Source organism: Schistocerca serialis, chromosome 6 (assembly GCF_023864345.2).
Source record: "Schistocerca serialis cubense isolate TAMUIC-IGC-003099 chromosome 6, iqSchSeri2.2, whole genome shotgun sequence".
NCBI lineage: Eukaryota > Metazoa > Arthropoda > Insecta > Orthoptera > Acrididae > Schistocerca > Schistocerca serialis.
In genome coordinates, this window is record NC_064643.1 from 306,023,293 (window position 1) to 306,045,896 (window position 22,604).

General features: G+C 41.4%; 1 protein-coding gene across 2 annotated transcripts in view; it reads right to left on the bottom strand.

The window, feature by feature from the left end:
- LOC126483939 (pickpocket protein 28-like) overlaps window positions 1–22,604 on the bottom strand; it is a 286,412-nt gene that overhangs the window by 178,568 nt on the left and 85,240 nt on the right. For both annotated transcript variants that reach the window (XM_050107225.1, XM_050107224.1), the window contains 2 exons: window positions 21,475–21,623; window positions 1,586–1,790 (listed from right to left, as the gene is read on the bottom strand). In XM_050107225.1, the coding sequence (XP_049963182.1) occupies window positions 1,586–1,790; window positions 21,475–21,623 (354 nt within the window). The remainder of the gene's footprint in view (window positions 1–1,585; window positions 1,791–21,474; window positions 21,624–22,604) is intronic.

The window sequence follows — 22,604 nt, forward strand, 5'->3', positions numbered from 1 at the left end:
GCACAGAAATCGTTTCCATGCAGCTCCTGGGTCAGTGACAGGCGGTACGGGTGAAACCTGTGGCCGTGTACCATACGCCACACAGATGTGAGACTGACACCAGCGACTGCAGCAAAGGCTCGTAAGCTGACATGAGGATCGTCGTGTACTGCAGCTAAAACAAACATATCCGTCTCCTCACTTCTTGCAGTTCTTCGTCTGTTTCTGCGGAGCATTACCAAGCTGTCTGTTTCCGGAAGTCATTGTTCGTTACGTAAGAACGTAATGACTGCCGGAGCTCTTCCCCTAGGATATCTTACGGCGTACTCCACGGCTGCTTCAGTGGCATCGTTTCGGCACTCGCCGAGCATCAGCAACATGTCAGCGTACTAGTTGTTCGTGTATTCCATATCCATACGATGTCAGTAGCTGTGGTATATTGAGCCCCGTTTGTTTGTGTGGCTTCAACTGTCGGGTATACTGCCGTGTGCGGCGACAGTCGGCAGTCTTTAACAGTGCATCGAGGAAGCTTCTCGCTCCGTAACAACGGCGACTTTACAACTCGGCCGCACCACATTTAGAAGGCGCATTGCGTTACGCGCAGCGTGTGTGGTATCTGCCCCTGAAACTTTGAAGGGTTGTAGCTCGCAAACTAAAAGTGATAGGAATGTAATTTAAATTGATGTATACACAGCTGGTGTTACTGATTCCAGTGCATGATAGAAACAACTATTGTTCCATTTAAAAAATTGTATCTTTTTGCTGTAACTCTTTGGATAATGACACAAAAAACTATGTTCATAGCTCCGCGGACAGTGTAACATTTCTTATGGTGACCTACTGCAATAAATATTTCCGTCGCCTATTACTTCGTAACTTACAGAGGTAAACACATTTGCCGGCCGGGGTGGCCGAGCGGTGCTAGGCGCTACAGTCTGGAAGCGCGCGACTGCTACAGTCCCAGGTTCGAATCCTGCCTCGGCTTGGATGTGTATGATGTCTTTAGGTTAGTTAGGTTTAAGTAGTTCTAAGTTCTAGGGGACTTATGACCTCAGAAGTTAAGTCCCATAGTGGTCAGAGCCATTTGAACCATTTTTTAAAACACATTTAGTGAAACGCCCTGTAGGTGTTTTCTTTGTCCGTGTATTGTAAAACCCAAATAATTTTTCGCTCTCTGATACCTGGAATCTCTTACGGTTACAGTACAAATATTCAGGTCTTCGTGTAATCTTTCTAGAGTGCCACGAAATCAAATCAAGCGCTAACGTAAAGACTAGGTAACAGAAATGCACGAAATACGCTGTCATAAAATGAGTGACAGCGGCGAGAGAGGGTTAGCTAATGATGTTAACAGACAACACCACTGTCCTTGTAATAACATCGTCTAAACCACCTTCTCAACGAACCTTGACAATGACGGCCTGTTCCGTTCCGCTGATAGCCTGTGGAAATCCTGCAATTTGAAATACATCGTAGAATTTTTTGACGCTCCGTTTCATTCCGTTCCGTCAAGCGTTATTAGTACTTTAACTCTGCTGAAGAGGAGTGCTGGTAATAGAGCAATTAGTGTATCGACAGTTGATTTCACAATAGTTGCGGCTCTCACTTTGAAACCTTGGACGGGCCAGCGGCAGTTGGCGTCGATGTTCTGGTCGTCGGTGGACGTGACGATGGTGAGCCCCGCGGCGGCGCCAGCGGACACGGTGCGCCGCGGGTAGACGGCCTCCGAGGCGCGGCCGGTGTAGCCCTCGTCCAGGCTCCAGCCGCGCACCTGGTTCACCCGGCTGTGGCGCAGCGTGTTGTTCTGGTGCCTGCAACACCCGGTGAAACTTGGCATTCTTGGCACACTTTTGACACTGTTGATCTCGGAATACTGAATTCCCTAACGATTTAGGAAACATAATGTCCCACGAGTCTAACTCCATCTGCCATTCCGCGTTCAGAGTCTGTTAATTCCCGTCGTGCGATCGTAATCACGTCGGAAACCTTCTCACACGAATCACCTGAGAGTGAAAGCTGCGCCAGTGCAGTGCCCTTTTATTCTTTGCGTACGCAAACTACTGCCATTTGTATATGTGTGTGTCGTATCTCATTACTTTATTCAAATCGATGAATATATTGCTGTTTCGAGTGCTTTGTTGAATTTAAGTTAACTCATTTCTGGTTCAGCGCAATCAATTAAATTCAAATTAACGCTAGAGTACGGCTAGAGTTAAACTTAGATAATTTCTTAAGCTGTTTCACAACAATAATTAATTGCTCTTTCACGGACACTCGTGTTTCTGACATTTCCTAGTAAATTTTTTTCAATCGTAGTTTACGACTTTGTGTCTCCATTATCTGAGCCAATACATTTAGTGTATTCTCTTCTACAGATCAGTATAGGGTCATGGCGAGCATTTGAAATAATCTTACTGTAGTCCTTCGTGAACCCAAGTGTCATACTAACAAGGCAACCTCCCCATCGCACGCCCCTCAGATTTAGTTATAAGTTGTCACAATGGATAGGCCTTGAAAGGCTGAACACAGATCAATAGAGAAAACAGGAAGAAGTTGTGTGGAACTATGAAAAAAATAAGCAAAATATACGAACTGAGTAGTCCATGCACAAGATAGGCAACATCAAGGGTAAAGAGAGCTCCGGAGCGCCGTAGTCCCATAGTTAGCGTGAACAGATGCGGAACGAGAGGTCGTTGGTTAAAGTCTTCCCTCGGGTGAAAATTTTAATTTTTTATTTTCAGCCCGCATCTCGTGGTCGTGCGGTAGCGTTCTCGCTTCCCACGCCCGGGTTCCCGGGTTCGATTCCCGGCGGGGTCAGGGATTTTCTCTGCCTCGTGATGGCTGGGTGTTGTGTGCTGTCCTTAGGTTAGTTAGGTTTAAGTAGTTCTAAGTTCTAGGGGACTTATGACCACAGCAGTTGAGTCCCATAGTGCTCAGAGCCATTTGAACCATTTTTTTTTTTATTTTCAGACAAACGCAAACGCCGACTGTCATTGTGAATTGCAGTGCGTCAGGAAAAATGGAGAAAAGACTAGTGAAAGGCTTCATGAACGTGTGACTGCTCCTTACGCGGACAAAGATTTTGCCTTACTCCTTGACAACTATACAGGACAGAAGGATCAGGCATTGTACAAATTTAGTGTGGGAGTGGACGTGATTACCATTCCTCCAGGTTGTACACCTCTTGTGCAACCGTTAGATGTGTTTGGTTTTCGGCAAGTGAAACACTTTGTGAAAAGATTCTATGATTTTGCGAAGAGCAGTATTGTTTACGTGATCGTGTGTCAGTTATCAAAGTTCAGGCACTCACACATAATCAACTTCGCTCTCCAAAATTCCAGGTCATGTTCAGATTTTCTTGGACATATGCAGGATTTGACAGTCTACATACGGAAAAATTTGAAAACGTTAAAAACATATGTTTTGACAGAGCACAGGGAAAACTGTGCGACTGTGAAACTGTTGCATTCATTTGTTGCAGTTTAAGTGACAAACTCTTATGCTTTCATCACTTTTGGGAGTGATTATCACATCCACAAGAAAACCTAAATCGGGCAAGGCAGAAGAATCTTTTTACCAATTCGCCAAGTGTACAAGTTAGGTGGGTCCACAAACATATTCCTGTCATGTGAGGCACATGCCGTCACCAGTGTCGTATAGAATATATCAGACGTGTTTTGCTGTGGAGGAATCGGTTGACCTATGACCTTGCGATCAAATGTTTTCGGTTCCCATTGGAGAGGCACGTCCTTTCGTCTACTAATCGCACCGTTTTGCAGTGCAGTCGCAATACACAGACACTAAACTTATTATAGTGAACAAAGACGACAATGAACGAACGGACAGATCATAACTTCGCGAAATTAAAGAATGTAAACTTTTCACTCGAGGGAAGAATTGAACCAAGGACCTCGCGTTCCGCAGCTGCTCACGCTAACCACAGGACCACGGCACTCCTGAGCTCACATTCTCCTTGATGTTGCCCCTCTTGCGCATGGACTACTCAGTTTGTATATTTTGCTTATTTTTTCATAGTTCCACACAACTTCTTCCTGTTTTCTCAATCGATCTGTGTTCAGTTTTTCAAGGCCTATCCACTGTGTCAACTTCTAACTAAATCTGAGGGGGGTGCGATGGGGAGGTTCCCTTGTAAGTGGCATGCAGATACCGGAACGTCCATCACCAGAAAACAATTCATTAAGTTTATTTTTCGTTCCTCAATGAACATTCTGCGACGCGATTGCGTCATTTAGCGTAAAAAGCCCATATCCATTCATTAATATTACAAATCCCGGATTGTATACGTGATCAATAATTTGCTTATTCAAACGAAACTGAATTTTCGATAACAAGTGAAGTGCGCAGCTGTTATTTAAATCAATGTCCAAAACTTTTACCACTCCTCTTCCAGCAAGAAGTCTTTCTTCAATGTGCAGGTAACTTCCACATGACAGTAGGTGTTTTCATTTCGTATCACAACCGATGTGGAGTCGCTGAGTGAAAAATTGTGGACCAAATTGTTTACACTTACGATACTCGAAATTATTAGCCTTGTCGTCTACAATAATTCGTTTTCTCACATTCAGTATGTAACTCATGACTTTAAAATGGTTCAAATGGCTCTGAGCACTATGGGACTTAACTTCTGAGGTCATCAGTCCCCTAGAAGTTAGAGCCACTTAAACCTAACTAACCTGAGGACATCACACACATCCATGCCCGAGGCAGGATTCGAACCTGCGACCGTAGCGGTCACGCGGTTCCAGACTGAAGCGCCTAGAACCGCACGGCCACACCGGCCGGCTCATGACTTTCTTCTTCTCCTTCTTCTTCTTCTCTTCAGACTCAAAGTTCTGCCTGAATACGATGCCCAATACGTTTCGTTAGTGTAATCGAACAATTATTTCCTCATCGTCAAAAGCCACAAGATTTTCATCTTGCTCTTTGATTGACATACTTAACTCTTGAAAGATGTGAATTGTATGTGTATCTCTTTGATTGATTCTGGAGTCCTCTGGAGTCCTGATCAACAGTTTCTACTCTGTGTCTCTCCACTTTACTGCGTGAAAACATAAGTTTAGTTGAGTGTTGCGACGAATTTTTGCTCTGCTGTGTCGGAGGACAGGGAGCGTTCGCTAATTTTCTTGGCACAACAGCGGGATGAATGCACTAAAAATTACCGAGGAACGAACAACGGCACATTCTTGTGTGGCCTACGTGACTCATGGAGCGTACGCAAGTGGAGACACGGATCTTTCCGCCAACATTTATGTTGAGGCTTTTCACTGGGTCATCTTAACCACTTCAGCTATCTGAGGATATTTCACCGACAACCCAGACATGTCCAAAAGAACGGACATAACACATATACATATATGCACCTTGACCTTGAATGAAAGATTATTCAGCGTTGATGCACTCTTCGTCCGGCCTCTCCCGGGAATCAGCGTGAGGTTGCAACCAATGAGGATAATGGACAGGGGACGCTACATCAGTAGTCTATGACAAGTTGGGAAGCTGAAGCAACTGCTCGCGTAACGTTGGAAATCTGGGCACAGGTCCCAGGGTGGCAAAAATTTTCACTTGTCACCATTGAATTTATTTCAATGTTCTATTGATACTAAGGTCGGAATTTCAAATTCGTCTTGCAGACTAATGTTTACCAATAACATTTTTCCTATCAGAACTTGCCGAATCAGCACGATGGTTGGTTATAAAAGCTGGAAGACTCACTGCATTAGATTTGTCGTTGTTACTGCGCTATCACAGACACCATGATCATCAAAGTTGCCAGAAACATTCATTGATATGCTAGCAAAATGTAATTACAAATTGCTGCTGCTACTGACAAATGGTTGAAATGGCTCTGAGCACTATGGGACTTAACATCTGAGATCATCAGTCCCCCACAACTTAGAACTACTTCAACCTAACTAACCTAAGGACATCACACACATCCATGCCCGAAGCAGAACTCGAACCTGCGACCGTAGCGGTCGCGCGGTTCCAGACTGAAGCGCCTAGAATCGCTCGCCCACTCCGGCAGGCTGCTACTGACAGAATCTATATAATTTGGTTTTCGATTTCTTGTTGTAATACAAGATTACAGTAAATTCTTCTAGTCCTGCATATTTTGCATTTATAATTTCCTTTAATCTCACAAAAACTTTTCCTCTCAATATTTCCCATCATTAGGCGCGTTAGTACCCTCTAAGTAATCTTTGGAACGCGGGAGATACAGAGTCGGAGCAGCACCATGCTTCAACATGAGTTTCGGGAAAAGAGTCAGCATTTCACATCTGAAATCCCCCCCCACCCCATAATCCGAATCAGCAAAATCTACTGGGCACACACAACCAATAGGAACTGAAAACGGATCGGCACGTTTACAAGCATTGTGAGCGTACAAGCTGTGGCGGGAGTTCAGAGCGGCAGTTTCCCTCCGCAGAGCACGTGGCTGGCGGTTGCTACGTGGCCGTGGCGAGCTGCTAGCGTTTACGTGGCCTTGGAAAAACCCTAGCCCTTGCCAGGGGCGCGTATGGCCATGTTTTCGCGCTTGGAGGAATTCCAGAGAAAAACTGATAAAAACAAGTTGGCACTCATGGACAGAAAAATATATAAAGCTAAATTATCTAGACGTGCCACAAAAAATACATAATAGTTTAAAAGTTACTGTCGTCTTAAAAATTGTAAATTTATGAAAGTTCAAAAGCTAATATCTCGGAAATGCTTTGGCCGATTAATACGAACAAAGTGTTTACAGATGCGGCTAGTAGAGCTGCATCGAGCAATTTAGCACAGTGTGCACCATTTTTGAATGAAAGGTCGAAATATGAGATTTGACTGAGAGAAACTGTGTTTTTGGTAATAAATAAATTTAAAGAGACGAAACTAGCGGCAGCATTCTAAAGTTTAAAGAGGTAGAAGAGTAATTAAGTATGTATTTTTATCTGTTTATTTATGTTTAGTATAAAAATCCGGGAAAAGCAAAATCACGCCACATAAACATTATTTATGAAAAAAACAGTAGCGATACAAAAAAATTGGACTTTAGATTGTTATTTCCCGGAAAATTTCCATATTTTTCAATGTATCATATGTGTTTTTGTGTTTAGTTTTAAAATATTCGTAATTTTTTGTCAAACTTTGTTTTGAGTTAGACAACCGTTTCGAGTGTGCATAGGGCGGCCATCTTTGAGGACAGTTGGTTTTGAGCGACGCTAACAGCCGGACGTGCCGCGCACCTGGCGGTGGTAGTGGGTTGGTAGCCACGTTCGGAGACAAGTATGTACGTAGCGACGTTCGAAAACGATCAAGTTGAGCGCAGTATAGTGGTTTAGGACAGCAGACAAGAGTGTATTTTGTGAGTTGTGAACAGATTGTCAAGTGCCATGATCGCTACATACGAATTTTATAGTGAAGTCTTATAGCATCAGTTATTAACGGCTGCCCTTACGTAAGAGCCCCTCAGACTGCATTTTAAGTGTTTAGTGAATGTATTGAAGAAAAATAAAACTACTTGTTCAAATTATAAGTCAACGTGAGTGACTCAATATTGTAAATTACACCTCAATACTTGCCTGCATTGTTCTGTTATATTTAATTTCAGCTTAAAAATTGACAGGTGTGAGCTGGCACCCTATGACGAAAAACGTAGCCAAACAGACCAGTGACATCTCTGGGCCGCTCAATTACGCTGAGCGTAACAAATATATATATAGTTTCGTGCCTTAGCACGTGGGGGCTCGAGCCAAACTATTCAAACTTCAATATGTAGTGCCCAGTACAGTCGTACAATTTATCCATTTTTGTTTAGTTTCATTGTTATTAGGAACTTAGTTCCTTTTTCTGTTGTCTGCCATGGCTAGGACAACTCGCGATCGCAAAACGAAGTATTATTTTTCAGGGACAACAATTTCAAACTTATACTGCGTGGGATAGCAGTGCAATTTGAGGCGCCTTGCCACGATTATCACACCTCCCCCCCCCCCCCCCCGTTCACTTAATCTTACACAGCAGGTAATTGCAGTGGCTGCCTAATGAGCAATCGAAGGTCAGCTGTGATAACAGCGGCACACACCACGTGGTCCCTGCAGTGTATTCCAGCAGCCGTCAGATGTAGTTCCTTAAATCTAGGTTTCTCGATTTATTTCTATTTAGTTTTTTACCTTCAACATTTGATCATCGGAAATAATGAATATAAGCTTTTTTTTAGTCATCAGTCTTCTGATTGGTTTGATGCGGTCGGCTGGGAATTACTTTTCTGTGCCAGCCTTTTCATCTCAGAGTAGCATTTGCAGACCATTCCTCAATTATTTGTTGGATGTATTCCAACTTCTCTTTTCCTCTACAGTTTTCATCCTCTACAGCTCTCTCTAGTACCATAGAGGTCATTTCTCTGATGTCTTAACAGATGTCCTACCATTTTGTCCCTTGTTCTTGTCAGTGGTTTTAATTATTCCTTTCCCCGTTGATTCTGCGCAGAATCTCCTCATTTCTTACTTTATCGGTCAGCTTACTTTTGAAAATTTGCCACGCGGAGTGGCCGTGCCGTTAGAGGCGCCATGTCACGGACAGCGCGGCTCCTCCCACCGGAGGTTCGAGTCCTCCCTCGGGCATGGGTGTGTGTGTTGTTCTTAGCATAAGTTAGTTTAAGTAGTGTGTAAGAATAGGGACCGATGAGTTAAGAACTTTGGTCCCTTAGGAATTCACACACATTTGAATATTTTTTGAAAATTCATCTGTAGCACAATATCTCAAATGCTTAGATTCTTTTCTGTTCAGGTTTTCCCATAGTCATGTTTCACTACTAACAATATTTATTCCATAATTTAAGGCCTGTTTTTATTACTAGTAGACTTCTCCAGGCCAGGAATGTTCATTTTGCAGTGCTACTCTGCGTTTTATGTCCTCCTTGCATCGTCCATCACAGGGTGCTTTGCTGCCAAGGTAGCAGAATTCCTTAACTTCGTCTACTTCGTAATAACCTAAATTTCCCAATGTTCTCATTTCTGCTGCTTCTCATTGTTGTCCTCTTTCCTCCATTTACTCTCAGGCCACATTCTGTACTCATTAGTCTAATCAGTTCATTCCATTCAGAAGATCCTGTAATTCTTCCTCACTTCCACTGAGGATTAACAATGTCATCGGTGAAGCTTATAATAGATATCCTTTCACCTTCAATTTTGTTGGGGATATGTGAACAAACATGTTCCAGCGTGCGTAGTGGCACCCAAGATATGACGTTCAAATGGTTCAAATGGCTCTAAGCACTATGGGACTTAACATATGAGGTCATCAGTCCCCTAGACTTAGAACTACTTAAACCTAACTAACCTAAGGATATCACACGCATCCATGTCCGAAGCAGCATTCGAACCTGCGATCGTAGCAGCAGCGCGGTTCCGGACTGAAGCGCCTACAACCGCTCGGCCACAGCGACCGGCCTGGGTATGATGTGCAGAGTGCATTAGACTCTGTGGAATACACAAGTTTCGCGTTTATTGATGGGGCAGCGCAATATAACTTGGTAGTCAAATGTATTAATATGGGTTGTGCAAATAAAGCATAAGTTTATTTTTAAGCATAAATTTATAGTTGTTACCTGTCATTTAGCTGCGTTAATCTGTATAAATTACATCAGGTTATGGGCCCAGCTACTGGGTTAAACCGAAATAATATACTTTAAGGTGCGCGGAAGTTCGCATAAAGTTGGATTGTGTACGCTGTATGAAGAAGAAAATAACTGTAAAATGAGTACAACACAGATAACGCAAATAGAGCGGCTTGTAGGGCGCGAAAATTACGCGACCTGGTAGTTTGTCGTCGAGGCATATTTGCACTTGGATGACTTATGGGACGTCGTAAACGGTAAATTGGCACCTACGGAATCAAGTTTTTCCACTAACGATGGGAAGGCGAAATCAAACCTAATCGTTTTGATTCATCCAGTGAATTATGTTCACATAGAAAAAGCTACATCAGCAAACGATGTATGGGACAAACTGAAAAACGCATTTGGAGATGGTGGTTTCACCAGAAAAAGTAGGATTACTTCGTGAGCTGATAACCACAAGATTGAATAAGTCAACATAAAAGTTTTCTGGGTTTGGTATCGCGTCATAATGTAAAAACTACTGCTGCTATAGAAAAGCCAACGTTACGGCCACGATTGCAGCGGCCTTCTTCTGGATCTAATGGTCACCGTTAGACCCAGAAGAAGGCCGTTGCAATCGTGGCCGAAACGTTGGCTTTTCTATAGCAGCAGTAGTTTTTACATTATGACGCGGTACCAAACCCAGAAAACTTTTATGTTGACTGACTCTGGCCGCGGAAGCCTACGCAATTAAGATTGAATAAGTGTAAAAGCGTGGATGAATATGTGACTAAAGTAATTTCAATCTCCGATAGTCTGAGGAATATTGGTTTTGAAATTGTTGATGAATGAATTGGAACTTTATTGTTAGCTGGACTACCAGAGAAATATTCGCCAATGATTATGGGTTTGGGAAGTTCGGGAATACCCATTACAGCGGATAGTGTTAAAGATTCTACAGGACGTGAAGAATGAACGAGCTTCTAATGCTTCAGAAAAAGAAATAGTGTCGGCTTTATACTCTAAGTACAAGACGAAGAAGACAATAAGATGTTTCAGATGCTATAAAACTGGATATATTGCTTAAAAGTGTAACGAAAAGTATAAAAGAAAAGAAGCATGTTAAATCTAGTAGTCCCGAGAGAAAGACTACTGATAAAGGTAAGGCATTTTATGTTTTTTACTCTTTTAATGAAGCGAGTGACGATCATGCAGAATGGTTCCTAGATTCAGGAGCATGTGTGCACATTACCAAAGCTCCATCAGGTTTGTTTGATGTTCAGTCAAGGACTGACATTGGAATTTCCACAGTTGACGGATTTAAGTTAAGGTATGAACTCGCAGGAAAAGTGGATCTTAATTTGCTTGTGAATGGGGAAAAGGAAATTGTTACTGCTCATTATGTACATTATGTAACGAATATTGCAACTAACTTGTTGTCAGTAAGCGAAATAGTAAAGAAGGGTAATAAAGTTATCTTCGATATAGAGGGAGTCAAAGTGATAGACTCTTGTGGTAATATTGTAACTACTGCAAGTAATGTAAGAGGTATTTACAAAGTAAACACAGTTCAAAATACTACTGAAACAGCAAATCACTCTGTTTATGCTGCAAAAGGTTTCTTGTGGCATAGGAGACTTAGTCATTTCAATAGGAAAAGTATGACTTTACTGAAGAATATGGCAACTGGGATGGAAAATTATGGAAGGAATAATGTTCAATGTGAGGTGTGTTTGCAAGGGAAGCAGGCTATATTGCCATTTAAATCGAGTCAGAGCAGATCTACGGAAGTCTTGCAACTCATACACTCAGATATCTGTGGATCTATGGAGAATAAATCCTTAGGAGGTAGCTTCTATTTACTGACATTCATAGATGATTTTTCTAGATACATGCATGTTTATTTTATAAGTAGCAAGGATCAAGTGAATGATGTATTTGTTGTTTATTGCAAAATGGCTGACAGACAGACTGGGAAGAAAATTAAAATTATTATATCAGACAATGGATTAGAATATATAAACAGACAGTTTAAGGAACAGCTGAATGGAATAGGTATTTGGCATCAGACTACCATTCGCTACAATCCTTCTCAGAATGGAGTTGCAGAACGAGCCAACAAAGCCATTGTAGAAAAGGCAAGAAGTACGTTAAGCGATGCTGAGCTACCTAAGTGTTTTTGGGCAGAGGCTGTGTCAACAGCAGTGTATTTAATTAACAGATCGCCTACCAAAACTGTGAGACATAAGACACTTTATGAAGTACGGACTGGAAAGAAACTGGATCTAAAGCACTTAAAAGTCTTTGGACGTGAAGCCATGGTTCAGATTCCAAAACCATTAAGGGGAAAGTGGGATGCAAAAGCTCAAAAATATATTTTTGTTGTCTACTGTGAGGATTCAAAAGGCTACAGATTTTATAATCCTGTGACTATAAGAAGATAGTAAGTATTAGAGATGTAGTATAAAATGAAGGAAAGTAGTCAAAATGATACAGTAATGCAACCAAGCAGAATGTGTGATAGTGCTGAAACAGAGGAAGACGAGGATAAAGAGGAATCTGATGTGCTACCTGAGAATCAAATTGAAGAAGAAGCTTCAACAGAGGAAGTCAGTTTAAGGCTGTATTCACGTATAGCAAAACCAAAAGAATATCCAGATTATGAAATGTATGCTGCCCGAACAATCAACAATGAATCAATCACAGTTGATGGAGCTTTAGCAAGTTCAAATGCTCGGAAATAGGCTATTGAAAAGGAGCTGCAATCTCTTGTGGATAATGATACATATGAATGGGTTGGCATGCCTGAAAATAAAAAGCCACCAAGAACAATATGGGTGTTTAGTATTAAAAATCCTGAGTGCTCAACACCAAAATTCAAGGCCAGATTGGTAGTTAAAGGATATTCCCAGAAAGAAGGAATAGATTACAATGAAACGTTCTCACCAGTGGTGAAGTATTCATCATTAAGATACCTTTTAGCTCTTGCAGTAAAGGAAGACTTATTAATTCATCAAACGGGTGTGAAAACAGCCTACTTGAATGAAAGACTGGAAGAAGAAATAAATGTGATTGCACCTTATGAAGTTAAGCGACCTTATCAAGGGAAAATGAGAATTTGGCGTTTGAAGAAATGCATATACAGATTAAAGCAAAGTGGCCATTGCTGGAATAAACGTTTGCACAAAAGTTTGATAAAACTAGGCATTTTACAGTCAGAGGCAGATCCCAGTATATATCAGAAAAGGAGCAATGAAGAAATTGCATTCATGGCCATATGGATAGATATTTTTTTTATTTTACCCATAGTGAAAGCCAGATGGACTTTTTAAAGGAACAGTTACGGTCAGAATTTAATATGCATGATTTAGGGGAAATTAATCAATACTTAGGCATGAAGATTCTAAGAAGTGCCAACAGAGAAGAATTATGGCTTGATCAATCTCTGTACACAAGGAAGATCTTAGAAAAGTTCAATATGGAAAATTGTAAACCTATTTCCACTCCTATGGAAAACAATGCATAACTGCTAATAACTGATGACGAGAAATGTAAGGAAAGTGTACCCTATTTGGAAGCTGTAGGAAGTCTACGGTACTTAGCACAGACTTCCAGACCAGACATTGCATTTGCCTCAAATACAGTAAGCAAGTTTTGCAGTGATCCGAGAGAAAAGCATTGGATGGCAGTCAAGAGAATATTCAGATATTTAAATGGAACTGCTGATTATAAGTTAAAATATTCTAAAACTGGAAATGTAAACTTGGAAGGGTACAGTGATGCAGACTGGGGCAATGAGCTGGAAAGCAGACACTCCATCACTGGAAGTTGTTTTAGACTAATGGGAGGATTCATATCATGGTCATGTAAGAGACAAAGAACAGTTGCTTTGAGTACTGTAGAAGCTGAATATATGGCGTTGTCTTCCACTACCCAAGACGCTCTTGGGACCTATACACTGATGAGTGAAGTAGAATCTCCTCCAACATTAAAGCCAACAGTCGTATTTTGTGACAATATGGGAGCTATTAAACTCGCAAAAAAATAATGTCACCAATGTAAGATCCAAACATATTGACATAAGGCATCGCTTTATAAGACATCATGTGGACCAGGTAAACATAATCCTCAGTTATATATGCACAGAAGCAATGTTATCTGATCTCCTAACCAAGCCTCTCAGTAAGGACAAATTTTAGAAGCTGGTGAAACATTATGGTCTAACCTCGGATGTATAGTGTAGAGTATCTGAAAAATATTTGTTCACGGGGGAGTGTTGGGGATATGTGAACAAACATTTTCCAGCGTGCATAGTGGCGCACAAGATATGATGTGCAGAGTGCATTAGACTCTGTGGAGTATACATGTTCCGTGTTTGTTGATGGGGCAACGTAATATGATTTGGTAGTCAAATGTATTAATATGGGTTGTGCGAATAAAGCATAAGTTTATTTTGTCCCTTAAATAGTTGTTACCTGTCATTTAGCTGCGATAATCTGCATTAACTACAACAAATTTTAATCTAGCTCTTGAACCGTTCTTTTGTTTCTGTCATTGTTTCTTCGATGAATAGATTGAATGGTAGGGGCGAAAGACTACATCGTTGTCTTACATCCTTTTTAATCGAAACACTTTGTTCTTGGACTTCCAGCCTTATTGTTGCCTCTTGGTTCTTGTACACATTGTACAGCGTGATTCAAAATGAAAGAACAAATTTCAGTTGTTCATTACAGACAAACTGTGAAAAATAAAAAGACATTGTGGATAGAGGACAGAGGAAGGTTCAAAGTTTTATAATCGTACAGACAATATATTCACATGAACACCATGCTTTGCATGAGAAACATCGAAACGATAGTCCATTTCATTCCACACATGTATCATCGGGCCCTTGTTTATTGAATCAACATCTACAACAATTCGATTTCGCAGCTCTTGAAGAGTGGCTGCCGTAGGTGGGATAAAAACTGTTTTTTGCAACCCCACAGAAAAAAAACAGTAAGGTGTGAAGGTTGGTGACGTCGGAGGCACAAACCATTGAACAAGATCTTGTTGTCCACCTGTTCTAATCCAACGTTGTGGGGGCGATGTCGTTACTATAACGCCACACCTCAAGCTGAAAGTGAGGCGGGATGCCGTCATGCATAAGAATGAAATCCTTGGAATTTTCTTGATGTTGAGGAAACAACAAGTTTTGCAGCAAGACCAGATATGATATTCCTCTCACACTTACTTTCTCAAAAAAAGGAGGGTCCATTAATTTTGTGAACAGAAACGGCGCAAAGCGCTTTCAATTGCAGTGAATCTCTTTCATGCTGGACGACGGCGCCTGGATTTTGTGATCCCCCCCCCCAACCATTCTTACATTACGGCGGTTTAGCTGACCCGATAGATGAAGCCTCGATCCGTCCGAAAACATGAGTCGTTCAGAAAAAAGTGCCTTCCGGCATGCAATGGTATGGTCCCTGGGACGCCTTTCTGCAGTAACTGCAACTTGTAACGCTTCATACACAGACGTCGTTTCAGAACACGCCACATAGTTGTTTGAGGAAGTTGAAGTGCCTGGGCTGCGCTTCTTATGGACTTGCGAGGGCTACGTGTGAACGCTTCTCGGATACGCTCGTCATTCTCATCAGAAGTGCGTGGCAGACCAGTGCTCTTCCCTTTGCAACGAACTTCCTAGAATTTTGTATGTCAGTCATAAATCTACTTGCGAAGAGGCGCTTCTTGCTGGAAGGGCGACGGAATGCACGTTCACTTGAACAATGGACTGACTTCCCACAAATTGCAAAACACAACATGACTTCTCGTGTGGTGTAATCACGACGCTGCCACAAGCAACAGTGCAGATGTGTCTAAAACTTTGAACCTCCCGCTATCCAGTGCCATGCGCGAAGCGTTTCTGTCTTTTATAGTGTGTGTTAAACAACTGAAATCTGTCCTTTCTTTTTGAATCATCCGCTATATTCCGGGACTTTCCCTATATTTTACCCCTATCTCTCTCAAAATTTCGAACATCTTGCACCATTTTACATTCTCTAACGCTTTTCCAGGTCAACAAATCCTATTAACGTCTCTTGATTTTTCTTCGATCTTGCTTGTATTATCAACCGCAACACCAGAGGTGTCTCTCTGCTGGCTTCACCAGTCCTTAGGCCAAACTGATCCTCCAATAATAAACGAAAAATATGCCTATTCAAAAAAGCAGATGAAAACTCACTTGACACTTTCCTGAGAGACAAACTCCACTCCTTCCAAATTAACAGAATAAGTGTAGACCAGATGTGCTTCAATTCGAAGACATAGTATCAGCAGCAATTGAGAGAGTTAAACTAAATAAATTAACAAATGACGGAACTGATCCTCATTGGTACACAAAACGGACCAGAAAACTATTGCAAAAAAAAAAAAAAAAAAAAAGAACATACAAAATTTAAACGGGCGCAAAATCCCCAAGATTGGCGATCTTTTACAGAAGCTCGAAACTTAGCATGGACTTCAATGCGAGATGCTTATAATAGTTTCCACAACGAAACTTTGTCTCGAAACCTGGCAGAAAATCCAAAGAGATTCCGATCTTATGTGAAGTATACTAGCGGCAAGACACAGTCAATGCCTTCTCTGCGCGACAACAATGGAAATACTATCGACGACAATGCAGCGATAGCAGAGTTATTAAACACAGCCTTTCGAAATTCTCTCAACAAAGAAGACGAAGTATATATTCCAGAACTCGAACAAAGAACAGCTGCCAACATGAGTAACTGAGAAGTAGATAACCTCGGAGTAGTGAAGCAACTTAAATTATTTAATAAAAGCAAGTCCTCCATGAGTGAGAAGTAGATAACCTCGGAGTAGTGAAGCAACTTAAATTATTTAATAAAAGCAAGTCCTCTGGTCCAGACTGTGTACCAATTAGGTTGCTCTGAGAGTATGCCGATGCAATAGCTCTATACTTAACAATCATATACCACTGGAAAGTTGCACAGGTTACACAAATATTCAAAAAACGTAGTAGAAGTAATCCACTAAATTACAGGTCCATATCATTAACGAGGATATGCAACAGGATTCTGGAACATATATTTTGTTCGAACATTATAAGTTACCTAGAAGAGAACGGTCTATCGACACAGCCAACAAGGATTTAGAAAACATCGTTCTTGTGAAGCACAACTAGCCCTGTACACACACGAAGCGTTGAGTGCTGTTGACAAGGGATTTCAAATTGATTCCGTATGTTTAGATTTCCAGGAAGCTTTTGACACTGTACCACATAAGCAGCTTGTAGTGAAATTGCATGTTTATGGAATATCGTCTCAGTTACACTATGTAATCAAAAGTATCCTGACACCCATAAAAGCATACGTTTTTCATATTAGGTACATTGTGCAGCCACCTACTGCCAGGCACTCCATATCAGCAACCTCAGTAGTCATTAGACATCGTGAGAGAGCAGAATGGGGCCCTCCGCGGAACTCACGGGCTTCGAACGTGGACAGGTCATTGGGTATGCAAGATTTCCACACTCCTAAATATCCCTAGGTCCACTGTTTCGGATGTGATAGTGAAGTGGAAACGTGAAGGGACACGTACAGCACAAAAGCGTACAGGCCGACCTCGTCTGTTGACTGACAGACACCGCTGACGGTTGAAGAGCGTCGTAACGTGTAATAGGCAGACATCTATCCAGACCATCACACAAGGATTCCAGACTGCATCAGGGTCCACTGCAAATACTATGACGGTTACGTGGGAGGTCAAGCTGCTGCTCATAAGCCACACATCATGCCGGTAAATGCAAAACTACGCCTCACTTGGTGTAAGCAGCGTAAACATTGGACGACTAAACAGTGGAAAACGTGTGGAGTGACGAATCACGGTACATAATGTGGCGATCCGATGGCAGGGTGTGGGTATGGCGAATGCCCGGTGAATGTCATGTGCCTGCGTGTGTAGAGCCAACAGTGAAATTCGGAGGCGGTGGTGTTATGGTGTGGTCGTGTATTTCATGGTGGGGGGTTACACCCCTTGTTGTTTTGCGTGGCACTATCACAGCACAGGCCTACAATGATGTTTTAAGCAACTTCTTGCTTTCCACTGTTGAAGAGAAATTCGGGGATGGCGACTGCATCTTTCAACACGATCGAGCACCTGTTCCTAATGCACGGCCTGTGGCGGAGTGGTTACAGGACAATAACATCCCTGTAATGGACTGGCCTGCACAGAGTCCTGACCTGAATCCTATAGAACACCTGTGAGAGGTTTTGGATCGCCAACTTCATGGCAGGTCTCACCGATCAACATCGATACCTCTTCTCAGTGTAGCACTCCGTGAAGAATGGGCTACCATTCCCCAAGAAACCTTCCAGCACCTGATTGACCGTATGCCTGCGAGAATGGAAGCTGTTATAAAGGCTAAGGTTGGGCCAACACCATACTGAATTCCAGCATTACCGATGGAGGGCGCCGCGAACTTGTATCTCATTTTCACCTAGGTGGCCGGATACTTTTATCACATAGTGTATGTTACGGGATTCGTGATTTCCTGTCAGGGGGATCACAGTTCGTAGTAATCGACGAAAAGTCATCGAGCAATACAGAAATGATTTCTGGCGTTCCCCAAGGTAGTGCCATAGGCGATTTGCTGTTCCTTTTCTATATAAACGATTGAGATGATCTGAGTAGCCGTCTTGGGTTGTTTGCAGATGATGCTGTCATTTATCTACTAGTAAAGTCATCATAAGATCAAAGAAATTGCAAAACGATTTAAAAAAAAAAGATATCTGTATGGTGCAAATATTGGCAATTGACCGTAAATAACGAAAAGTGTGAGGTCATCCACATGAATGCTGAAAGGAATCCGTTAAACTTCGGTTACACGATAAATCAGTCAAATCTAAAGGCCGTAAATTCAACTGAATACCTAGAAATCACAATTAGGAACAACTTAAATTGGAAGGAACACACAGAAAATATGGGAAAGGCCAACCAAAGACTGCGTTTCATTGGCAGAACACTTAGAAAATGTAAAAGATCCACTAAAGAGACTGCCTACACTACGCTTGTCCGTCCTCTTTTAGAATACTGCTGCGTCGTGTGGGATCCTTATCAGATAGGGTTGGCGGAGTACATCGAGAAAGTTCAAAGAAGGGCGGGACGTTTTGCATTATCGCGAAATAGGGGAGAGATGTCACTGAAACGATGCAGGATCTTGGGTGGGCATAATTAAAACAAAGGCGTTTTCCGTTGCGGCGGAATCTTCCCACGAAATTTCAATCACCAGCTTTCTCTTCCGAATGCGAAAATATTTTGTTGACGATGACCTGCATGGGGAGAAACGATCATCATAATAAAATAAGGGAAGCTATAGCTCGCTCGAAAAGATATGGGTGTACAGTATTGGAATAATATAGAATTATAGTGAAGGTGGTTCGATGAACCCTGTGCCAGGCACTTAAATGTGATTTACAGAGTATCTAAGTAGATGTAGATCTAACTGATCTTCAACTTTCTTTTCCGGTCTTCTGTATACTATTCTTGCCAGCAACTTGGATGCATGAACTGTTAAGCAGATTGTGCGACAATTCTCGCACTTGTCGGCGCCTGCTGTCCTCGGAATTGTGTGGGTGATGTTTTTCAGGAAGTCACACACTCTACGCACCAAAGTGAATAGTCGCTTTGTTGTGATTTTCCCTAAATGATATTAGAAATTCAGACGGAATGTTATCTCCTCCTACCGGCATAATCGATTTTAAGCCTCCCAAAGCTCTTTTAAATTCTGATTCTAATATTGGATCCCCTATATCTTCTAAACCAACTCCCGTTTCTCCTTCTATCACGTTATGAGACAAATCTCCCAGCCTCATAGAGGCCCTCAAGGCACTCTTTCCACCTATCCGCTCTCTCCTCTGCGTTTAACAGTGGAATTCCCGTTGGTGTCTTAATGTTCATACCCTTGCCTTTAATTTCACTGAAAGTTGCTTTTTCTATATGCTGAGTCAGTCTTTCGGAAAATCATTTCTTTTTTGATTTCTTCACATTTTTCATGTAGCTATTTCGCCTTAGCTTACCTGCACTTCCTATTTATTTCACGTGTAAGTGACTTGTGTTTCTCTATTACTGAATCTCCACGAACTGCTTTTTATTCCATCTTTCGTCGATAACTGAAGTATTTCTTCTATTACCCATGGTTTCTTCGTAGTTACCTTCTTTGTACCTATGTTTTCCTTCCAGTTTCTGTGATTCCCCTTTATAGAAATGTCCATTGTTTTTCAACTGAACTGCCTACTGAGCTATTCATTAGCGCAGTATCTATAGCCTCAGAAAACTTCCTGCGTATCTCTTCATTCCTTGGTACTTCCGTATCTTACTTCTTTGCATACTGATTTTTCCATAATCAGCATTCCCTTAAGCTTCAGCCTGCTCTCCATCATTACTAAATTGAGATGCGTGAGCATATCTGCTCCTGGGTACGCCTTACACACAAATACCTGATTTCGGACTCTCTGCCTGACCATGATGTAATGTAATTGGAATCTTCCTGTGTGTCCTGGCCTTTTCCAAGTGTACCTCCTCCTCTTCTGATTTTTTAACAGAGTATTCGCTTGTAAGCTGAAATTTATTGCAGAAGTCAATTAGTCTTTCTCCTCTCTCATTCCTAGTACCAGGCCCAATTTTTTCCGTAACCATTTCGGCTACTCCTTCCCCTACAACCGATTCCAATCATCCATGACAATTTTCATCTTCCTTTACGTACTGAATTTTTCCTTTCAATATCTTCATACACTTGCTCTACCTCCTCATGTTCTGCTTGCGCCGTTGGCGTTTATAGCAGAACTATCGTTGTCGGTGTTAGTTTACTGTCGATTCTGCTGAGAACAAACGTACCACTGAATTCACTCTCTGACTTCCCTTCTTATTCATAACGAATCCTATTCCCGTTACAGCATACTCTGCACATCTTAGTATTACTCTGTATCCGTCTGACCAGAAATCCTTGCCTTTATGCAAGCACAAATGAATCGAACAAGGAAATATATCGGTTTAAAGAACGTAGAACTAATAAGTTTTGAAATATCGCAACATCAACATAAAATCAGAGCCGATGACATACTGGACAAGCCCGACCGACTCTCCAAGCAGAAATACAGCCACAATGGCACGATCGGAAATACAGCCGCTCTCTTAATAGACAGCGTGAGAGCATTAAATGTATGATTGAACGGAGTCGCTGGAAAAATTAACTCGAAGACGAATTTGTGTTACAGTGTTATGAGTGTTCGTGGACAAACTTGGAAAAAGGTACGAGAAAGTGTAGGCAGGGCCAAGATTTAGGAAAAGCGCTGGTAATCTAAATCGGAGTGGACAGACTGTGATTTGCACCCTACTCATTCCGAGCGCCTTGTGTCTTAACTACAACATCTCCTCACTCCGTGAGTTTCTTTCGAATATAACGGAAACGTGCAGCACAGAATAGTGGCTTTGACAATTCCGTTAACTTAATACCTTTAAACTCCCTTTTTCTACAAGAGTGTATGATATTATTTGGTGGACATATAAATAAATTTGAATTAAATAATTTTTCTTTATTTTAATCTGTATCGTTGGTGCCATTAGAAAGGTTGTGTAAATTATATGTGAAACTTTGTAACTAAACCGGGGACATTTCTTGTGGCATTAAACCTAAATCTGAAAGGCCTCCACAGTAACATTGTTCCAAAATGCATAACAGCATTCTGTTAGGTAGCACATTTCAACTTTGTGTTCTGCAAATTGCATTACTTTTATTTAGGCTGCTTTAAACCCACCAACATATTTTAAAGCTAGACAATATATTCAAGAAGGCCAAGAGAATTATTAACACCTTTTTCACATTGAGAACTAGATAACCGACTTACGCTTTGTCCGTGAAGAAGTCGTCGTAGGCAATACTGTTGAAAGTGAAGCAGATTCCTTCATCTGTAAGAACTGTGTCGAAAAGGCACGAGCAGTTGTCTTCCGAATGCCACGAGCAGTTGAGGAGTGTTTGTGCGAGTTTTGGGGCAGCCTGAAAGTAAGGCAACTATATGAAGTTTTTATCATTCCATCAACTGACTGAAGTATTCACTCTACATTGTACTCTTTCAGTTTTCTCTTTCTATTTACAGAAAACAAATTTTCTTTAGGTGGGAAGAAAGAGTTATTTCTCTCCCCCCCCCCTTCTCTCTCTCTCTCTCTCTCTCTCTCTGTGTGTGTGTGTGTGTGTGTGTGTGTGTGTGTGTGTGTGTGTGTGTGTGTGTGTGTGGGGTTGTTAGAGAGAGAGAGAGGGGGGGGGGGGGAGGGTGAGAGAAAACATTCTTGGTTTTCATAAACAACTAAAAATTACAGAAACAATTAGAAAGGAAAAAAAAATCTTATGTGAAAAATGGAATGACACTTCGTCAACGCGTAGAACACATGCTACCACATAAATATAACATGGAAGCAGAATTATATGTACTGGTATCGCCTAAGGTCGAAATTCGACCAATTGCGTCAGTGGACCTGATCTGTGATGGCGAATGTCATGTACTTTAAAGTATCTGAAATTTTAGCCGCAGAACAGAGCAGTGGCAAATGCTCCATTGTAACTACGTGTATTATTGAGCTAATTCTTTGATATATCTTTAACTGTTCAATCATTTGAAAGAAGTCTTTGATACGCTACGTTGAAAAATAAAGTTTGTGTAAATGGCGGCAAATTAACTTTATCCTAATGTAAAGATTACAAACTCTGCACCGTAAATTCATCAAACTGCAATTACAGTTCTCAAAATTATTTGGAATTATGTTCGGTGCACATTTAAATGTGTCTTTCGAACGGTAATAGAATTAACGTTATCAATCTCTACATTATTCCTATAACTTTCTCTACAAAAAATGTGTCTCTGTAGCTCTTCGTCTTTCAGAGTGACCCGTTAATGTTGTTCTTTGAGGCACAGCCTAAAACAAATATAGTTTTCTTATAATAAGGGTGTTGTAGCTACTCAAAATGAAGATACTGAAAATT